A 17346-nucleotide genomic window follows, 5' to 3' on the forward strand; every position below is an offset into this window, starting at 1 on the left:
ATTTTAGTGCAACTCCAACTTTCTGTTTCTGTAAAGTCTTGGTGTCCATTAGCTATTGGATCGAAGGTGTCTAAGCCGAAATGTTGCGACAAGGCGAATAATGCATATGCTAGTTTCTAAGGTTTTTGAACAGAGTAATGCTATTTAGACACACAACATTTACCACCTTAACTGACCACCTTATGTGGCAACTGATGTGTCATGCCATATCAATTAATGAATGTCGTCATGTCAATTCAAAAACAAATTAAAAAACCCTAGCATTCCTAGTGAGTGGCCTCATAGTAGCATTCATTAATTGACATGGCATGACACATTAGTTGCCACATAAGATGGTCAGTTAAGGTGGTCAATGTTGTGTGTCCAAATAGCATAACTCTTTTGAACAAGCCAAACAAACTCAAATCAGTTCTTTATTGTTCTTCTCAAATCAGCAGCTAATCTCAAAATCATTGGATGGACATGGACTTATACATACAGTTGTTCTTCAGAGAAGAAAGGAGAGATTTGCAAGCAGCAAGGACCATTTACATAGGAATTAGAATATATGGGTACATAAGAGAAATAGCAGCAAAACAAACACATAATCTGGACATCTCCAGTGAAAAACTTTCTAACTAGTAGGAAAATTTCCAATCCATAAAAGACAAAAACTAGGATACTGAAACATATGTAGCAATCTGCAACATGCACCCAACTTAAAGTCCATTGAAAGGTTTCAATACTCAGAAGAATGCCATTTCCAGCTGGTACAGTTTATGTTAGTTGCGGTTCTTGCACTTCTCCACGGCCCTTGGAGCTGCGAGCAAAAACAGCGATCAGATAAATTACAAGCTGGATTACAACAATCTCAGAGTTTAAACTTCGAATGAAAATAAAATACCACCATATTCCTCACAGTCATGGGCAAATATATGATTGATCAGTGATAAAAGAAAACATAGGCTATGCTGGGATGTACAGATAAAACTGAAAATGTATCTTTGCTAGTTTATAATTGCAGAACATACCTAGCCCGATTGCTTCGGAACCTTTCATGATCCTTAGCCTCCTACACGTCTCAGTGAACATCCTGTCATATTACACACTGATAAGATGAGAACAGATTAACATCTAAAGACAATAGATTTCACTGACTGTCAAAATTGAGATCAGGTGAACTAAGGAAAAGTAAGATAATGAAATGAAAGGCAGCACTATATTTCATATCAGGTGATACATAATTCTGCAACAAAACGCGTCTGCAAGTTAAAATCACTACTATTTATGGATCATACAAGTCAATCAAGAATCAGTTAAGATAATTCCAATGACAGATTTGCGTGAGTCTACTAAATCAGCTAGATATTTTTTTAATTCAAAATCATCACTCATGCAATTCAGTTCAAAAAGCCATAGCACAGAACATTTGAAACTTACTTCCAAGGAACATCACCAACAAGCATCCAATCATCATCCTTGTCTTCATAAGTCAGAACAAATTCAGAACCATGGAGAAGATCCATCAACCGACTCGCACTCAGGCCATCTCGCTCTGGAATTCCATTAGAGCTGCACTGCCCTGAATCACAGCCAATCACAAAGTTCAGTAAATACTTATCTGGTTTACCTTAAAACATCCTATGAAACATTTAAACACCCTTTTGTAGGCTCACTGCTAGTTAGATAGTCTTTGGTCCGGTATTAGGGAGTGTCAGTAGTGAAGTCCCTAACTAACAAGTAACAACTATGTTACCTGCGGTGCAACTGCAAATTTCAGCTTTATTAAACACCAACCTTAATTTATATTCAGGATCAAACCCTACTGGCAGGCGTTGTACACCAAACTAAGTGGCCGAATTACTCAGTCTGCATGTGCATGCCTGCCTGCACTTGAGAGAGAGAGAGAGAGAGAGAGAGCAAAGAAAAAAAAAAGAAAGGAGAGTACCGATGGTGAAGCAGCTAAACATCTTCTCCAAAGCCATGGAGAGTTCAGTGTAGTTGTTGTAGGTTTTAAGGTCAACCTTCCGCAGGTAAGGAGCACCATCCATGCTAACTTTCACATAAAGGCACCCAGACCCTTGTTTGCCCTCAGCATCATCATTGTTCTTTGCCAAATTAGAGGCCATGGAGTTTTTCCGAAATGATCGAATTGGGGGCCATCCTACCACCTGTGCCCTGTTACACAAGTAATTTATTATTCATTAAAAATTCACCATTAGTACCACATATGTAGGCAATCGTTACTAAGGTTAAAAGTTACATAGATAGATGCGTGAGAAGAGAGATATATTGAAAGTCCAGAAAGATAGAATAACAAATAAAATAACATTTTTAGAAGTTAAGGGAGAAAATATCTGAAGACTACATGCAGAAAAACATTAGGAATCAAATTATACCAGAGTAAAAGAACATACCAGTAAACACTACAGAAAACAATAAAAATAAAATTTAACATCCTCTGTAGTAAAACCCTTCCAGAAAAAAATTTGTCCCACTAGGGAAAGAAAATTAAGATTGAGAAAAATGAAGCTGAATTTTTTTTAATTCTTTCTTGACCAATTTATTTATTTTCTTTCTCAGAAATCAAATTTCCCAGGAACCGAAGGAACATTTGAGGTAAAAAAATATCCCTGTAAAAAGAAATAATTAAGAAATGAGCAAAGAAGATAAGTAAGCTTACTTGGCAGCAGGAGCACTAGCATGCTCAGAGACCTGAGTCTTCTTCTCCAGGACTGGCTTTGGTGATTGAGGAACAGAAGCAACCTCTTGCTTGGCTTGTGCAGAAGCACATAACTGTTGGGTTTTACCATTACTCTCAACACCAAGAGACTTAACATTATTCATACCTCTAGGAGAGAACAAGATTGCTCCTTTACCCATATCAACCTCAGATCCAAAAACCCATTTCTCAGAAGAGCCATCAATGGCATCAGAGAAGCCCCTCTTAGCCCCAGACACAGGGTTCTTTGAAGGGTTTGGAGAATAACCATTATGGTTGTTATCCTCCAAATCTTTACCAAAAATAGAGACCCCAATTCCAAGTCCTGATTTTCTGTCGGGAGAGCGAGAACCAGGCAAGCCAAGCCTTAGCTCAGTCTCCTTGAGGTTGAAAGCAGAGCCCTTCTCATCCTCTGTTGTGGAGAGGGCAGAGGAAGAGGAAGAAGAAATCTTTTCAGAGCTTCTTTCCATTGAAGAAGTCTCTGTTAAGCCTATGTAATCATGCTCCAGTGGCATAGACATCAAAGTGTGTTTCAATCAATTTTGGACCTCGAAATATGCCAACAGAAATTTACTCTCAGAGAAGTAAATGAACTGAGAGACCTTCAAGAGAGAGAGAGGGAGAGACAGAGAGAAAGAGGTAGGCAGTAGGCACAATCTGGTTAAGCTGCTAAAGAGCTGGTTTTTGTTGATGCAGAGAGGAAGCTTCTTTTAGCCTTTCTGTAGTTGCATTATTCTTTTGCATTCTATTTAAAAACTCTACTCTTTTCTTTATGGCAAGTTTGCAACAATGATGAAAGCAATTCTATATTGTATTTACATTTAAAAATTAAAAAGCTATCTTTTAATGGACTATCATAATTAATACAATTCAGTTAGTTAAATACTCAAATTTAGTGCAAATACCCACTAGTATGTGTGAATTTAGTATATTATCGCTCCTCTTAATAGGAGAAGTCCTCAATAAAAAAAAAAGGTAATGTTAGACTTACCACATTTTTATACCATATTGTGTAACGCCTCTCTAATAAAAGTAGAGCCCAGCAATATAATGAGGTCTATCTTTCTTAGAAATGTAGTACACAATATAGTATAAAAATATGGTAAGCCTAGTTTTTTAATTTATTTACAAAAAACACTGAAATTAGTTTTTTTACTGCCTTTTTCAAGCCATTGAGATTTAATTCATCAGGTTATTAAAAAATATTTATAATAATTTGTAACATTATCAAATATTCCTAACTCATGACTTTATTTTGATGCCAAAAAGAAAAGACTTCACTCAACTCATGACTTTATTTTGATGCCAAAAAGAAAAGACTTCACTCAAGTCAGACCACCATTGACATTGCCAAATTGAGTTAAACTTGAACCTCACCTTAGTTCACTATAATAAGAATATTAAAATTAAAAAAAGCATCAACCATAGTGACTTTATAACCAATTAATTTAGCATTTTTTATAGGACTTTTATACCATCAATTACATATAAATAATCCATAAAAAAAAATACATACAAATCATATAAAAATCATAAGAAGATAATTTTATTTTTTTAATTATTATTATTTAAAATGGATTTTTATAATGTAAATAGGCGGCAATGCCACCGACAAAAGACTGCGTATTCCCCGGCAACCTTTTACATATTGTTCCCAAATGGCCTCTATTGCTTTATACTCATTTCCAACCAGCAACGCCAATTCCCGCTAAAGTGCACCCACCCACACGGCGCAGGTTAGAAAAGTGAATCCTCCTCCTGCACGGAATGGGATCATACAGTACAGGGGGAGATGATAGTACTTCTGAATTGCGCAAATGAGAAAGTGATTGGACGGAAATGAACAACTGTCTCTTTTTCTACTGACAGAATTTCAACATCTGTTATCATTTCCCTCACCACCATCCTAATTACCAAACTTTTAAATCTGTATCTTCTGTGTTACGTTGTATTTGGATCGTGTCAAAGTCTTTACATGATACCTTAACTTAATCTCTTCTCGTTCAAATATATTATCTACACGAATGATATCAATTCAGATTTTGTATTGAAATTATTTTAGTTCTTAACTTCTCCTAGACAAAATGCTAGGGAGATTGCATTTATAAATTACGTCATAAGCGCAGTACAAATACAAAAGTCTCAAGGGCCAAAACAAAAGCCCCGAAGAACTACACAAGACACGGAGGAATCTAATCACAGCATCAAACTCATATGGAACACCTCTATTTAAAACTACAGGATCAACTTAATGCCATACAAGCCTACAAATAGTTCGGCTTAATCACCTCAAATCTGTAATGACCAAGTACATTATCCATAACACAACTCACAAATTCAAATTCTCCCCAAAAAAAAAAACCATGCATCAAACTCAACCTTCAATGCTTAGGAAGAACTACATAGGTTTATAATCACAGCATCAAACTCATATGGAACACCTCTATTTAAAACTACAGGATCAACTTAATGCCATACAAGCCTACAAATAGTTCGGCTTAATCACCTCAAATCTGTAATAACCAAGTACATTATCCATAACACAACTCACAAATTCAAATTCTCCCCAAAAAAAAAAAACCATGCATCAAACTCAACCTTCAATGCTTAGGAAGAACTACATAGGTTTATAACTCTAGTTGTTAACAATAGCCCAAAAAAAACACTAATTTAATATCTCTGAACAAGAAGGCATTGGTTGCTTTTATTTATTTATTTATTTTACTAAGGAAATTATGGAAATAAAAGATCAAATGGCTACTTAGGATTTAACTTTTACTTGATGCATTTTACTGCCTCATACTGTGAAGTGTCGGATGAAATCTTTTCTTTTACCACGCCCGTATCTGTCGTAATAATTGTGTAATCCAAAAGGTGGGAACGCGTGCAACAGTGTACGCTGATCGACGCTTCCGAACTCACCACGTCACCCTATACGGTCGTTAGGGGACATAACGGGGTTCCGTTTTCTAGCGTTGACGGAAGTAAATGCTCATGATTGTACCATTGACCAGCCCAGTAAACGGGTAATGGTGGTGGTGACCGTTTACTGTGAGTCTCCGCGAGGTAAAAGAAAGTGGTCTTTTCTTGACAAAGACAACCTTTTGACTCATTCTAATTATTTTTAGAGACCTCATTATTAAAAAGTTAGGCACCAAATGGAAAGTTGGAGCTCATTTATTCATAAATAGTCATCTACTCTTCAAAGCTCATTTATCTATGTGCTCGAAACTTATTCATTTGTTACATTTTTATTTTAACTTTTACCTATGAAAAATTGTAAAATTTTAGGACTCGTTTGGTGCTTCGATTTGAATTGAATTGAATTGAATTGGAATTAAACTCATATCAGTATTTATGAGTCCCACTTTTTAGATACGACTTAACACAATATATTAGACTGTTATTCAAGTCAATAAGCCTAATACTAGGATATTAGTCCAATTTAATTGAAATATTTCAGTCTAGTTTGAACCACCGAATGAAGATTAACAAAACTTAACTTATTCTAATTTACCCTTAAAAAATTACGAAATTTGAGTGAAAATAGAATGTGTGTCTAAATAATACGTAGATTAGTACTTTAGCATCTGTGTCTCCCATTTTGGGCTAAAATATACGAATTTCTAGTCTACCATAGTTTTGAGTTTTGACATTTTTTTTTAAAGACCAGTAATCATCATATGTGAACATAAAATTCAACAAAATTGATTGTGACTTTGATTGCACTAGATATTATGCACAATACATCATTTTGCAACTCTTAAATATGATATATTATTCTACCATGTCAAAGAAACATATCAAATTTTAGTGCTTCCATATGCTAGTAACATTGTTTTACCCTATCATTCACTTCTCTTAAGTTAAATACATCAAGAATTACTAAAAAAATCCAATAAAGGAAAATTAACGATCGAGATGGTACCATGCTTATTAATTATTACATCTTTCATATATGTGAATTCACCTACTCGTTGTAAATATGATACGTATAACATTAGCGAGAGATAAAAGAAAAGTAGGATTACATAGCAAAGCCCCACATATCAAAATGCAATCATGAAAGAATTCTTATGTTATTGTTTTAGTATTTTATAATGAAAGAATGTGTGCTTAAGTGCATTGAATTTGCATCAGTTGAATAGCCGCCCAGGGCTCTCCCACCCATGTTCTACTCTGGATTAGCAAATGGTAGGTACGTACGCATTATTATCCGTCACTTCATTTTCTTAAATTAATAGGCAGCTTCCACAAAATCATAATCTCAAAGTTGAACTTTGGAGCTCTAAATTAAACAAATTAATCAAGGTATATGTGCTTTTTTAGGTCTAATTGTTTAGTAATATTCTAAGTGTAAAGCTTCACGCACACTGCGCATAATCCCCACATAAGAGATGCTGTCACATCTTGGAAGATAACAGAAATCAGAACCACCAATTGGGGCCTTGAAAAAATCTCATACTCATCAGCATGCTTAGAAATCACCTTGATTTCATGTTTTTTTGTGTGGCTTAATTGCTTGCTTCATTACCACTATTATAATTACTTATTTTATATGTATTTATAAAACTAACTACATGAGCTGTACATATGTGCCAATTCAAGTCAAACTCTGTAGTGTTATGATCTTTTGAGTGAAAAGAAGATCTCATTGCTGCAATGAAAGTAGAAGCAGCCAAAAGGCATGGGAATAAAATTTTAGATTTGCATAGCTGGGCTATCAGTGCTATGGTGTTTGGTTTTCCTTACTGAAGAGAATTTGCCTAATTGTACAATATTAAATTTTTAGAGATTTGATCACTCAAATCAACTGGAATTCCAAGAAGTCTTTGATTGATCCTTATTTGAATTTGTGAACCAGGTTCACAATTAGACAACATAACTACGACAAGAAAATATTTCCAGCCATTTTCTTCAATATATGACACTCTTTTATTTTATTTTTGTGACGGTGTTGAAATATTATAATCTACCTTGTGTGATATTTCTAGATTTTTCGGAGCAGTTAATTAAAGCAGTGTTCTAATAAGTCAAGTCGGTTTAAAGTGGAATACGGACATAACTGTGTTACTTTGTGAAAAAAGAGAATTGAAAACCTTTCCCATTTTTGCTTCTTATTAATTTCTTTGAAAAATACTTAGTTTTTGCTTGAAATGATGTCCTTTGTGAGGTGTTAGCACATTAAATTGACTGAGCATGAACTATGGTGCCCCAGTTGCTCCCCACGCCAAACTAAAAGGTGCATGCTACTTTAATTAGTGACAACATAACTTGGTCCCTCCATGGATAACCACTAGCACATTGTGCACTTCATACACGTTCCCTCTCATCTACCTATACCTATCCTTCCAAGTTCCTTTCTTAATCATATGGCATAAGGGGAAAAAAGAAAGTATAGTTTACCATGTTTTCTCCTAAATCATAATAAGAAAAAAAAGTGCTTAACCCACTTATTTATCTCATGTTTAGCATCTGTATTTATTTGGATGACAGAGGATCAATAACAGATCCTGTTATCTTAAGTGCTTTGCATAATTTCATTATATTCTCATGATTATGCAGCTTTTTTCCAAGGTTTGGTCCAGAAATTAGTTGTATATATGAACAGCCAGCTTTGCATTTACCCCCAAAACTTGTATAGAAAAAAATATATGTATCCATTTGTGATAGCCGTTTTATTTGACTAAGAGCATAAGCAAGGAGGAGGTTTGGATCCACCAAAGAAGCAGATCCAAATGGCAGTTGTCCTTGCCACAAGATAGTGGCTCTAGAGCAACAAAGAATAACTAGCTAGGGCCATCATTAAGATGTGACCTTAAGTTGGAGGAAACCCAACTTACAGCCTCAGTATAGGGCTTTAAAATTAAGATATATATGGCCAACGGGGTCTAGTATACTGTTTTATATTCGAATTTTTATGATTGTGTGTGAGAAATCTTCTTTCTTTTGTAGTTTTGATTATCACTTGTATTATAAAAAAAATTTGCTGATTTCGCAACGGAGAAATCCTCATTCTTCTGTATTCTTTTGTGGTTTCTTTTTCCTCCCACTGAATATAATTTTTCCTTCAATTTGACATTTGTTTAAAGTGTAACACGTCGTGGGGTTCACTTAGCAGACTATTTCTACAGTGAGCTCAAGTTGAGTAGATAAGCTAAGCACCCCAATCTCTATAAAGAGATTCAAAATGTTCCCCAATATTCCCATTGAAAAAAATTCTTCCTTGTCATGGTGCTGAAATTCACTCTTTTGATGAAGCAAAGGTACAGATGTGGTCCTTTATGCATGAGGCAGCGTAAATCTAACCACCGTCCTGGAAACGTACACATCAAATTATCACAAAAAATAAAATAAGATTCTTCAAATATGCAATAATCTTTTAAGTTTTTTAAACAATGAACAAGCGTTATTGATTAAATGAAATTATTATATTTGAAAGTGTGATCAAAATTGACAATCCGACAACATATATCCTCGGTATCAAGTAAGAGAAGCCAACATTGGATTGATGCTACACATGTTAAACACCCGAGTTTTTCTTTCTTACATTAGAAGGACACTTTTTCGCAACGGAGAAGTGGCCGGCACAAAGGTTTGAAGGACTACAGCTAAATCAGACCCTCCTATGCTTTTTCTCCATTAAAAAAACATGCATATATCAACTGTGAAATGTCATAGGAAGCTTTTAATCACACCATTCTGGCATCAAATTTTACAATTTACCATAGGATTTTGTTGGTGTGGTTTTGATCCACAGACAGGATCAGGATAGAAACCAAACTTTGTTTTTGGGCACATACGAAACTCATTTTTGGAATGTTCAAATGGTGCCATATAACACCAAAATGTTCTAGTTTTTTATTCACATGTCGAAAACCCTACCGACTTCTTGCTAACAGTCAAGTAATGACGACTATAATTAACGTTGAATCCAACAAAGCAGTCAATTTAACATGGGACAGTAGCTCCATATATAGAGATAAAATGGAATTTCTCTTATATGATTGTGACCATACATACATGTAGAGCTTGAGAGCTTTCACAAATATGATCCATCAAATCACGATATGAATGTCATAATCAATATCCCAAACTCTTGGGAATTTATGAACCAGGTGCTCAGAACTTGCAGCCTGGCATACGTTTCAGGATCGCTTTAAGCTAGGGCAAAGGATCGATTCGCTTTCATTGTGACCGAAAAAATAGACCTGATTAAAATTTATAAATCAAACTAAAAGACTATTTATACATGAAATGAAACAATAATGAACCAGTATGAGGGGGGGCAATAAGTAAAACAAACATATATTATTGAGGAGGGGCCAAGTCTGCACCATATACAATATGTATTGCAGATCTGATCAAATCTTGGGGCTCTGGTAAGCCTGGCTTAACAACAAAAATACTAGGCCCCTGAAGATGTTGAACATTTCTGCCATGATTTTCATGCATGTGGTTACTGAATTTGAAGTCCTTTTTTACTCTTTTCCAATCTGCTAGGCAAGGCTTGTTGGTAAGAAAAAGAAACACCCATAATTTACTGCATTACTTATTATATTTCTTACAGTATGTATTAGGCATATAATGGGTCATAATAACTCATAAGCTGCCACAGGGTGAATAAAAGTCGCTCAATAAAGAAATGTGAAGGAGCTTATTTGAAGGAGTTTAGAGTGAGGAGCTTATTTGAAGGATTCAATTCCACCATAAACAAATGTGAGGAAATAAATGGACTTAAACTCCTCCCTCTAAACTCCTTATTATAGCCTTTCCCGCATGACGTTCCCTTATCAAAAGAAAAGCAAGTAGATAGGATGGGCTTATGCTGTTTGTAACATAACTGGCCCATACATACACACATTACAAAAACCAACAGAAAGCCCAAGAAATTCAACAATGGCCCATATAATAGGCTCAGTATGGTACATGTTGTCCGATTATAGGATGACCATCTAAATAAGACAATAGAAACCCGGTCAACAAGAACGTCGATATGTCCGAGTGGTTAAGGAGACAGACTCGAAATCTGTTGGGCTTTGCCTGCGCAGGTTCGAATCCTGCTGTCGACGATTTTGTTTTGCAATTTTTCCATTCGAAGGGCTAAATCGTCATTCAACGTACAACCCCATGTAAAGTCCAAATCCGAATTTTCCTTTTTACAGTTTATTTTAAGTTCTCATTTCTCAGACTAATTTATTTTCTGTTAAAAAATAATAATTTATAATTTCGACCCAAAAAAAGGTCATATTATTATTCATATTTCTCTTTTATAAGGGTAAAATCGTCATTAGAGAACATCATCCAATGCAATTTTACTACCGCCGCCTTCACTTGGTAGCTTTTTGCTTTCGCTTCTCAACTCATCCATGGCTTCCTCTCTGCTTCCAAACCCAACCCACTTCCTCAAACTCAAACCCCTCACGCTCACAACCAACCGCACCATAACCCACGTTTCCGTACGGTGTGGACCACGCGACAACCGTGGACCCTTGGTCAAGGGCCGGGTCCTCAGCATCGAGGCCATCCAAGCCGTCCAAGCCCTCAAACGGGCCCAAAGATCCGACCCGACCGAATTGCCCACTCTCGCATCCAAGACCCTCTCGCGCCTAATAAAAGCCGACCTCGTCGCCGCCCTCAGAGAGCTTCTACGGCAGGAACAGTGCCACCTGGCTCTCCAGGTCTTCTCCACCTTCCGATCAGAATACCCACCCGACTTATCTGTTTACGCCGAGATGGCATTGGCGCTCGCGAGAAATGGGATGGCAGAGGATATGGACGGCTTGATTTGTGTCCTGGAGAAAGAAAGTGGGGTCCAGTGGGATAGTGACAAAGGATTGATAAGGTTGATCAGGGCCGTTGTTACTGCGGATAGGAGGGAATCAACGGTCAAGATTTATGAGATGTTGAAGAGGAATGGGTGGGGTTCTAGTGATTTTAAAGCGGACGAGTATATGGTTAGGGTTCTGAGTAAGGGGCTGAGGAGACTTGGGGAGGTTGGATTGGCTGATGAGGTTGATATGAAATTTGGTAGCCCCTATGAGGGTAATTTGGAGAAATTAACTGTATAAAACTAGTGAAACGAATTTGTATGAGCTAGTTTTTGTTAGTTGCACCCTCCAAAATGTCTACTATATCCACTTATTAATGAAAAAAATGCAGGATGGTTGAACAATTTTTTCATTAGTTCTCGTAATTTCAATTTCACATGTCGTTCCTCCTCGCAGATAAATCACAGTTAATCACAAAAGCCTTTCTTTTGTTCTTATGAGTTGTTCCTGTATGTTTATTGAATCTATGGCATCCAACATGAAAGGAACCAACGATGTTAGGAAATTTTCGGGTTCGAAACGAATTCGTTGAAAAATAAAGAAAAGCATATGCATAGCACAATGAAATGCTGGGTTTTAGCAAATGATGACTCGGGAAGTACATACATGCAGGATCTCAATAAAATGCTTCTTTGTTGCATGTCCAATGGGATTACTCATTGCTCAAATTTACATATTTGATGCTTTCCCAAGCAGAAAATAGCAGGCTCTAAAAGCTGGCTTCTAGCATTTAGTTTAAAAGCAGACCAATTTTATAAAATGACAGTCCAGACTATACAGGATCTAAGGACAAAGAATGAAGCTTTCTACCCCATAGATGAATGAATGATTCTACATCGGAACACGAACTCTAGATTCAGATGTTATTTTCCCCTCGATTCAAAGGTAATGCGCAGAAAGAGGAAAATAAAGTAATGCTACTTTCAAGCATTATTTTATACACTTGTGCTTATACTATGTAGTGGTTGTTTCTCCACTGTAACAATCATTGCTTTGGCTCGTTAACATGCCGCTGCATGGCGACGATGGGCTCATTGCATCTGGAACATCTGAAAGCCGGGACTGCAGCACATCGTGTCCTAAGGCAGTAGTAACAGTATCTGCCAGCATGAGCGATTATCACATTACAGCATAAATATTGAATCATACTTAAAATGATCATTTGACCCAATGAGCATTTTGGCTTAATTTCTGAGCCAAATGCGCCCAAGTAGAACAAAGATTTGGTTCGAAATTTTCTACAGGCTGTACACCGCTTCTTACTATTATGCCATTTTGGTACTCTGTCAAAAGTAGGTTTCTTTTGAGAGAAAAGTCAGAGATGGATTAGATTAAGTGATGTACCTGTGCTGACAGGGAAGAGCAAGAAATGGAACTGTTGGACTGGCCTGGCAAATGGGGCAAGTAAAGTCATCCTCTTTTGAACTTGATGATTTATCCTTGGAAAACGGGCGAAGAAGGTTTTTCATAGAGGATGAGTTTAGAAGAGGAAGAAGCAACAATAACATCTCCTGCCACCAGCACAAGAACTATTTAAGTTCTATACAATGTTGTGCAACAATTCATAAACCAACCAAAATTGGACACCAGAACAGCAAATCATTAAGCAAAAACGAGAATATAATTATGCAGAAAAAAAAGTATACACACACACAAAATATGGAGTGTACATGCAGTCGGCAAATCAAGCAATTTAATATTGTTATTTTCCTAGTTTCCAATATCTATAAGGCCATGCACGTCTTATGCAATATTGGTCAAGAACTGGGCGCAAAATCTAGAACTTACCTTTTGCAAATCAAAAATTCGGAATTTTTTTAATATTCTTTGTAAGATCGAGAATGGCTGCAGAAATACTTTGGATTTACCTTCGAAACCACGCAAGAGGATCAAGGATTGTGCAAAAAATCTCGAGCTTTACTTTGCATAAACAACTCTGATTTTTATTTTTTATTTATTTATTTATTTTTTTTGCCAATGGACCAAATATTGCAAACATGAGCATTCATGTAGGTATGTATACTTACACCCATGCAAATACACGCCAAGAAGCATACAACTTGGGCAGACAAAAGGGGTGCATACCCAAAAGGGGTGCATATAGCACAACCAGATAAAATTGGCACATACAATCATTACAGACCAGACTCAACAACATGAACATGGAACTAAAACAGAGCGAAACTATTCGTTTATTATTATTATTATTTTTAAAAGGAGCAAAACTATTCTGTTACTTACAGAACTAGGATATTAAAACCTGCTGCTTTAAAAAATTCTATTAAAAAAAAGAACTATTTTGGAGAAAATGCTTTATAATCTGGTTTCCAATACTTATCATATCAAAATATGTTCCTATATATACTTGAAAAGAAAGAAAAATTTTTATCTACAACCCTAATTAAGGACAAATGCCATAAGCTAGAAAACTAAAAACTGCTTTCAAATAAACAAGAATTTCTTCAACATCAGCTGAATGCAACCTATCAGCTGTTTTGAGTCCAAAAGCCTTACTCAAATCACACTAATATATTTCACTGATATCATTACTTGACATGCCTCAGAATGACAGTTCCTCAAACTAAGAATGTTAATTCAACTTGCAAAAATAAATTAAGGGGTATCAAATAAATAAGGACATACCGAGAATTCATTCCATACTAACTGGCGGTTCATGTACTCAAAGCTAACTGCTCGGTTCATATTAGGGCTCCCATAGACCAGCCTAGCTTTTAAAGCTCTTTCAATTAGATTCCTATACCTGCATCGCAACATGTGATTTGAAAAGATGTTGAGTTTTACAAGCTTGTTAAGGGAAATATTATTCCTAGATCACCTTAAGAATATCGCATCGAAAAATTCCCACATTATCATATTACAAATGCAGCTCTATCAACACGTCGATGCATATAAAACGAAGGTCAAAAACATGGAGACAAAATGTCAAAAGGTTGTGCATTATCAAACAAAACTTTGATTTCCATTTAAAAAAATTGCATACTATGCCGCAAATTCGGTTATATTCTTAAAATATCCAGGAACAGAAGCTACCAACTCTAGTTGCAGAGCACTAATGCTCTCCAGGTCTCAGAAAAAATGGCTACAAGTAGTATGCACACATAGACTGGATACAATCTTTCAAGTAAATGCCAAAGAACATACCTTCCAGTGTAAAGAAATAAAAGAAGGTTCCCAAATGAGGCAGCTTTGTAAAGTCCTTCTATACGCTGTATCAGAATCCATGCTCCTCGTGCCACTGACCTCTGAAGAAAATGGAAAAGAACATCATTTGACAACTTCAATAATCCGCCATATCTTTTATTGAGGGCAGAAAAACACAGAGACAAAACAGTACCTGTTCAGAATCACCCCACCTGCGGAAGGCAGAGAACGATTGCAAACGAGCCCAGATATATTGACCACCAACAGTGGCAACACAATACCAAAGCTTCTGTGCAACTGTAAGTCCAGGTCCTTCCAAACCCGTTCTGACTGAAAATAAATTGAAGACGAAAGCAGAAGCATAAAATGTAAGAATACATGTAATCAGGATGCACTATTAACAAGCTGAATGAAAAAATGCAATTGCAAATTTCTGTTTGAACATATATAACTGTTCACAGCTCAATTTGTAATTGGACAATTTAGGAACAGCCTGGTTACTACATCAGTCAGACTACTATTTGGGATTTGAAAACTACTTCTACTTTAGAGATGTCTAGAATGTTCATTTGGGGGTATCATATAAAGTTGGTGTATATTCTTTAACTGATATGAGAATTTGATCATATTTGTTAACAAAAAATATAGGGAAAACGAAAGTAACTTTTGTAGACATCTACCAATTCCAAACTTATTTGATCATTGAATATCATTTAAGATGAGAATTTATGGCCAATCTAGGACAAAGTGCATACCAAAATTAGTGTTTATGAGAATACAACTTCAATGGTTTCCAGTGACACAAGAAGCAATACAATTGACAACAAGCCATGATGAATCGTATAAATCAGGGCTAAGACTACCATAATGTTTTAGAAAGTTCATCTTCTTTGTTTCCTACTTAACATATAACTAGTCAGAACATTACATATCATCCAGAGCCAACTTAACATATGCAGGAAATGCCAAGATGTTCTTACCTTTTCCTCTTGCTTCCAGTGCACGTTCATTTCTATACCTCAGATTCATGAGAGCAATTCCCGGAGTAGGCTTATCTACCCAAATCGAGAACCGCCAGATAAGAAACTCGAGGAAAGCATCAAGTTCCGCTTCATATTGAAATAACATTCCTGGCTAATCCCAATGAAAAGAAGGAACAGTTTAGGGATGTTATAACAGCTACATATGGCTACCCGCTTTGATGACTACAACTATAAACCATGAACATGGGCGATACCTTCATTAACGAGAAGACCTTGACCAACTGTTCTTTCAACATGGCTGACATTTCAATGTCCAGTCTTCCCGCATCGAATTGGTTAACTCTAGATATGGAAATTGGGATTATTGACTGCAAAAGAATTTTTCATAAATCAAAAGGTATTTCAAATGACCAAATGAACAAATGAACAAACAAACAAACACAAACACTATCATACATGCATGTACGTATTACCCAATCGAAAGAAGATTCTTTTAAACAAAAAAAGGTTGCATTTAAGAACCACTTGGTTTGTTTTCTGGAAAGTAGTTATTGAAATCTTTCCAAATTTAGATTAGAGAAAGCTCCACAAAATTATAATTTGTTGATAATTCACTGATTTTTCGTCGGCTCATTCTAATCAAGATACTGGTCGGATTCAATCACCAAAACCCAAAACCCAAAACACCAAAATATCTAAACTTGATTTTCCAGAGAACATTTTCCGAGTAAACAAGCACAAAAAGTGACATAAAAAGCAGTTTTTGCTGAATCCCAAAATTGATAAATCGAACAAAAATTAACAGCGGAGACATGAAGGCAGGAAATGAAGGGAAAGGAAAACGAACCTGGCGGGAGTGAGAGAGGGATTGCCATTGAGGAAGTAAGGTCTGGTAAGTGTGAACCCAGGCGTCTTCTGCTGGTGGTCTAAAATTACTGCTACCACTCATCGAAGAATCGAAACAATTGAACAATTGAATTGAAGGGTTTGAAGCCCCTCTTCTTCTTCTTGCTGGTGTTGATTATGAATGAATCAAACACGTTGATTTTCTACTTTTGATTTTGGATTGGGGGAGGGAGTAGGGTGGGTGCTCTTTTCAAAGCTAGGCTTACAGAGAGAGCCTGCTGTAGCGCTTGCTACTATCGGCTAGCGCTAATCGCAGTAAAACCTATATTCACTGCGGCGACGGTTCAAATGGATGATGAGGTAACGGAAGAATTGTTGAGCTCACTTGCACTTGTGTCACATCTTGTCTCGTATACAATTAGAATGAGAATGACAAATTCGGTCTCGCACCATTCCCCATCTTGTTAGGTTGCTCAACTTTGGTTTAAAAATTATTGTTTCATGATGCATACTATACCATTCTTCTTTGATTGGTAAGTTCTACATTTCATTTTACATTTTAATGGGGGAATGAGTTAAATTTTAATTTGGATATATAAAATTTGATTAATTTGTTAAGTAAGGGTCAGTTTGATAAGGCCATCCACAATGGTTGGGGCTCTAAAAACGGTTTATAGAGCCCCATTTAGAGCTCTAATGGAATCTTTGGGGCTTTAAAGGAATCTCTCTCACAATGGGAGGCTCTATATTCATGACGGATTCTATATTTTTTTATAATGTAATTTGATTTACGTGGTTTTTTTTTTTGGTTAACTATTTTACT

General features: G+C 36.2%; 3 protein-coding genes and 1 non-coding gene across 4 annotated transcripts; 2 read left to right on the top strand and 2 right to left on the bottom strand.

Moving 5' to 3' along the window:
- LOC18784356 (auxin-responsive protein IAA27) lies at positions 398-3446 on the bottom strand. Its single transcript, XM_007215554.2, has 5 exons — positions 2663-3446; positions 1928-2157; positions 1420-1561; positions 1011-1072; positions 398-799 (listed from the first exon to the last, which is right to left on the bottom strand). The coding sequence occupies exons 1-5, from the start codon at positions 3220-3222 to the stop codon at positions 762-764; spliced, it is 1032 nt and encodes a 343-aa protein (XP_007215616.2). The 5' UTR covers positions 3223-3446; the 3' UTR covers positions 398-761.
- On the top strand, positions 10692-10773 carry TRNAS-CGA. The gene has a single exon. It is a non-coding gene; the product is annotated as a tRNA-Ser (tRNA).
- On the top strand, positions 10988-11884 carry LOC18782293. Its single transcript, XM_020558782.1, has one exon. It carries the CDS (start codon positions 11071-11073, stop codon positions 11770-11772), a length of 702 nt encoding a protein of 233 aa, XP_020414371.1. The 5' UTR covers positions 10988-11070; the 3' UTR covers positions 11773-11884.
- Positions 12144-16876, bottom strand: LOC18782596 (peroxisome biogenesis protein 2). The gene is made up of 8 exons (XM_007215595.2): positions 16525-16876; positions 15932-16045; positions 15675-15828; positions 14888-15024; positions 14695-14795; positions 14176-14293; positions 12877-13043; positions 12144-12632 (listed from the first exon to the last, which is right to left on the bottom strand). The coding sequence occupies exons 1-8, from the start codon at positions 16624-16626 to the stop codon at positions 12518-12520; spliced, it is 1008 nt and encodes a 335-aa protein (XP_007215657.1). The 5' UTR covers positions 16627-16876; the 3' UTR covers positions 12144-12517.

Source organism: Prunus persica, chromosome G3, assembly GCF_000346465.2.
Source record: "Prunus persica cultivar Lovell chromosome G3, Prunus_persica_NCBIv2, whole genome shotgun sequence".
NCBI lineage: Eukaryota > Viridiplantae > Streptophyta > Magnoliopsida > Rosales > Rosaceae > Prunus > Prunus persica.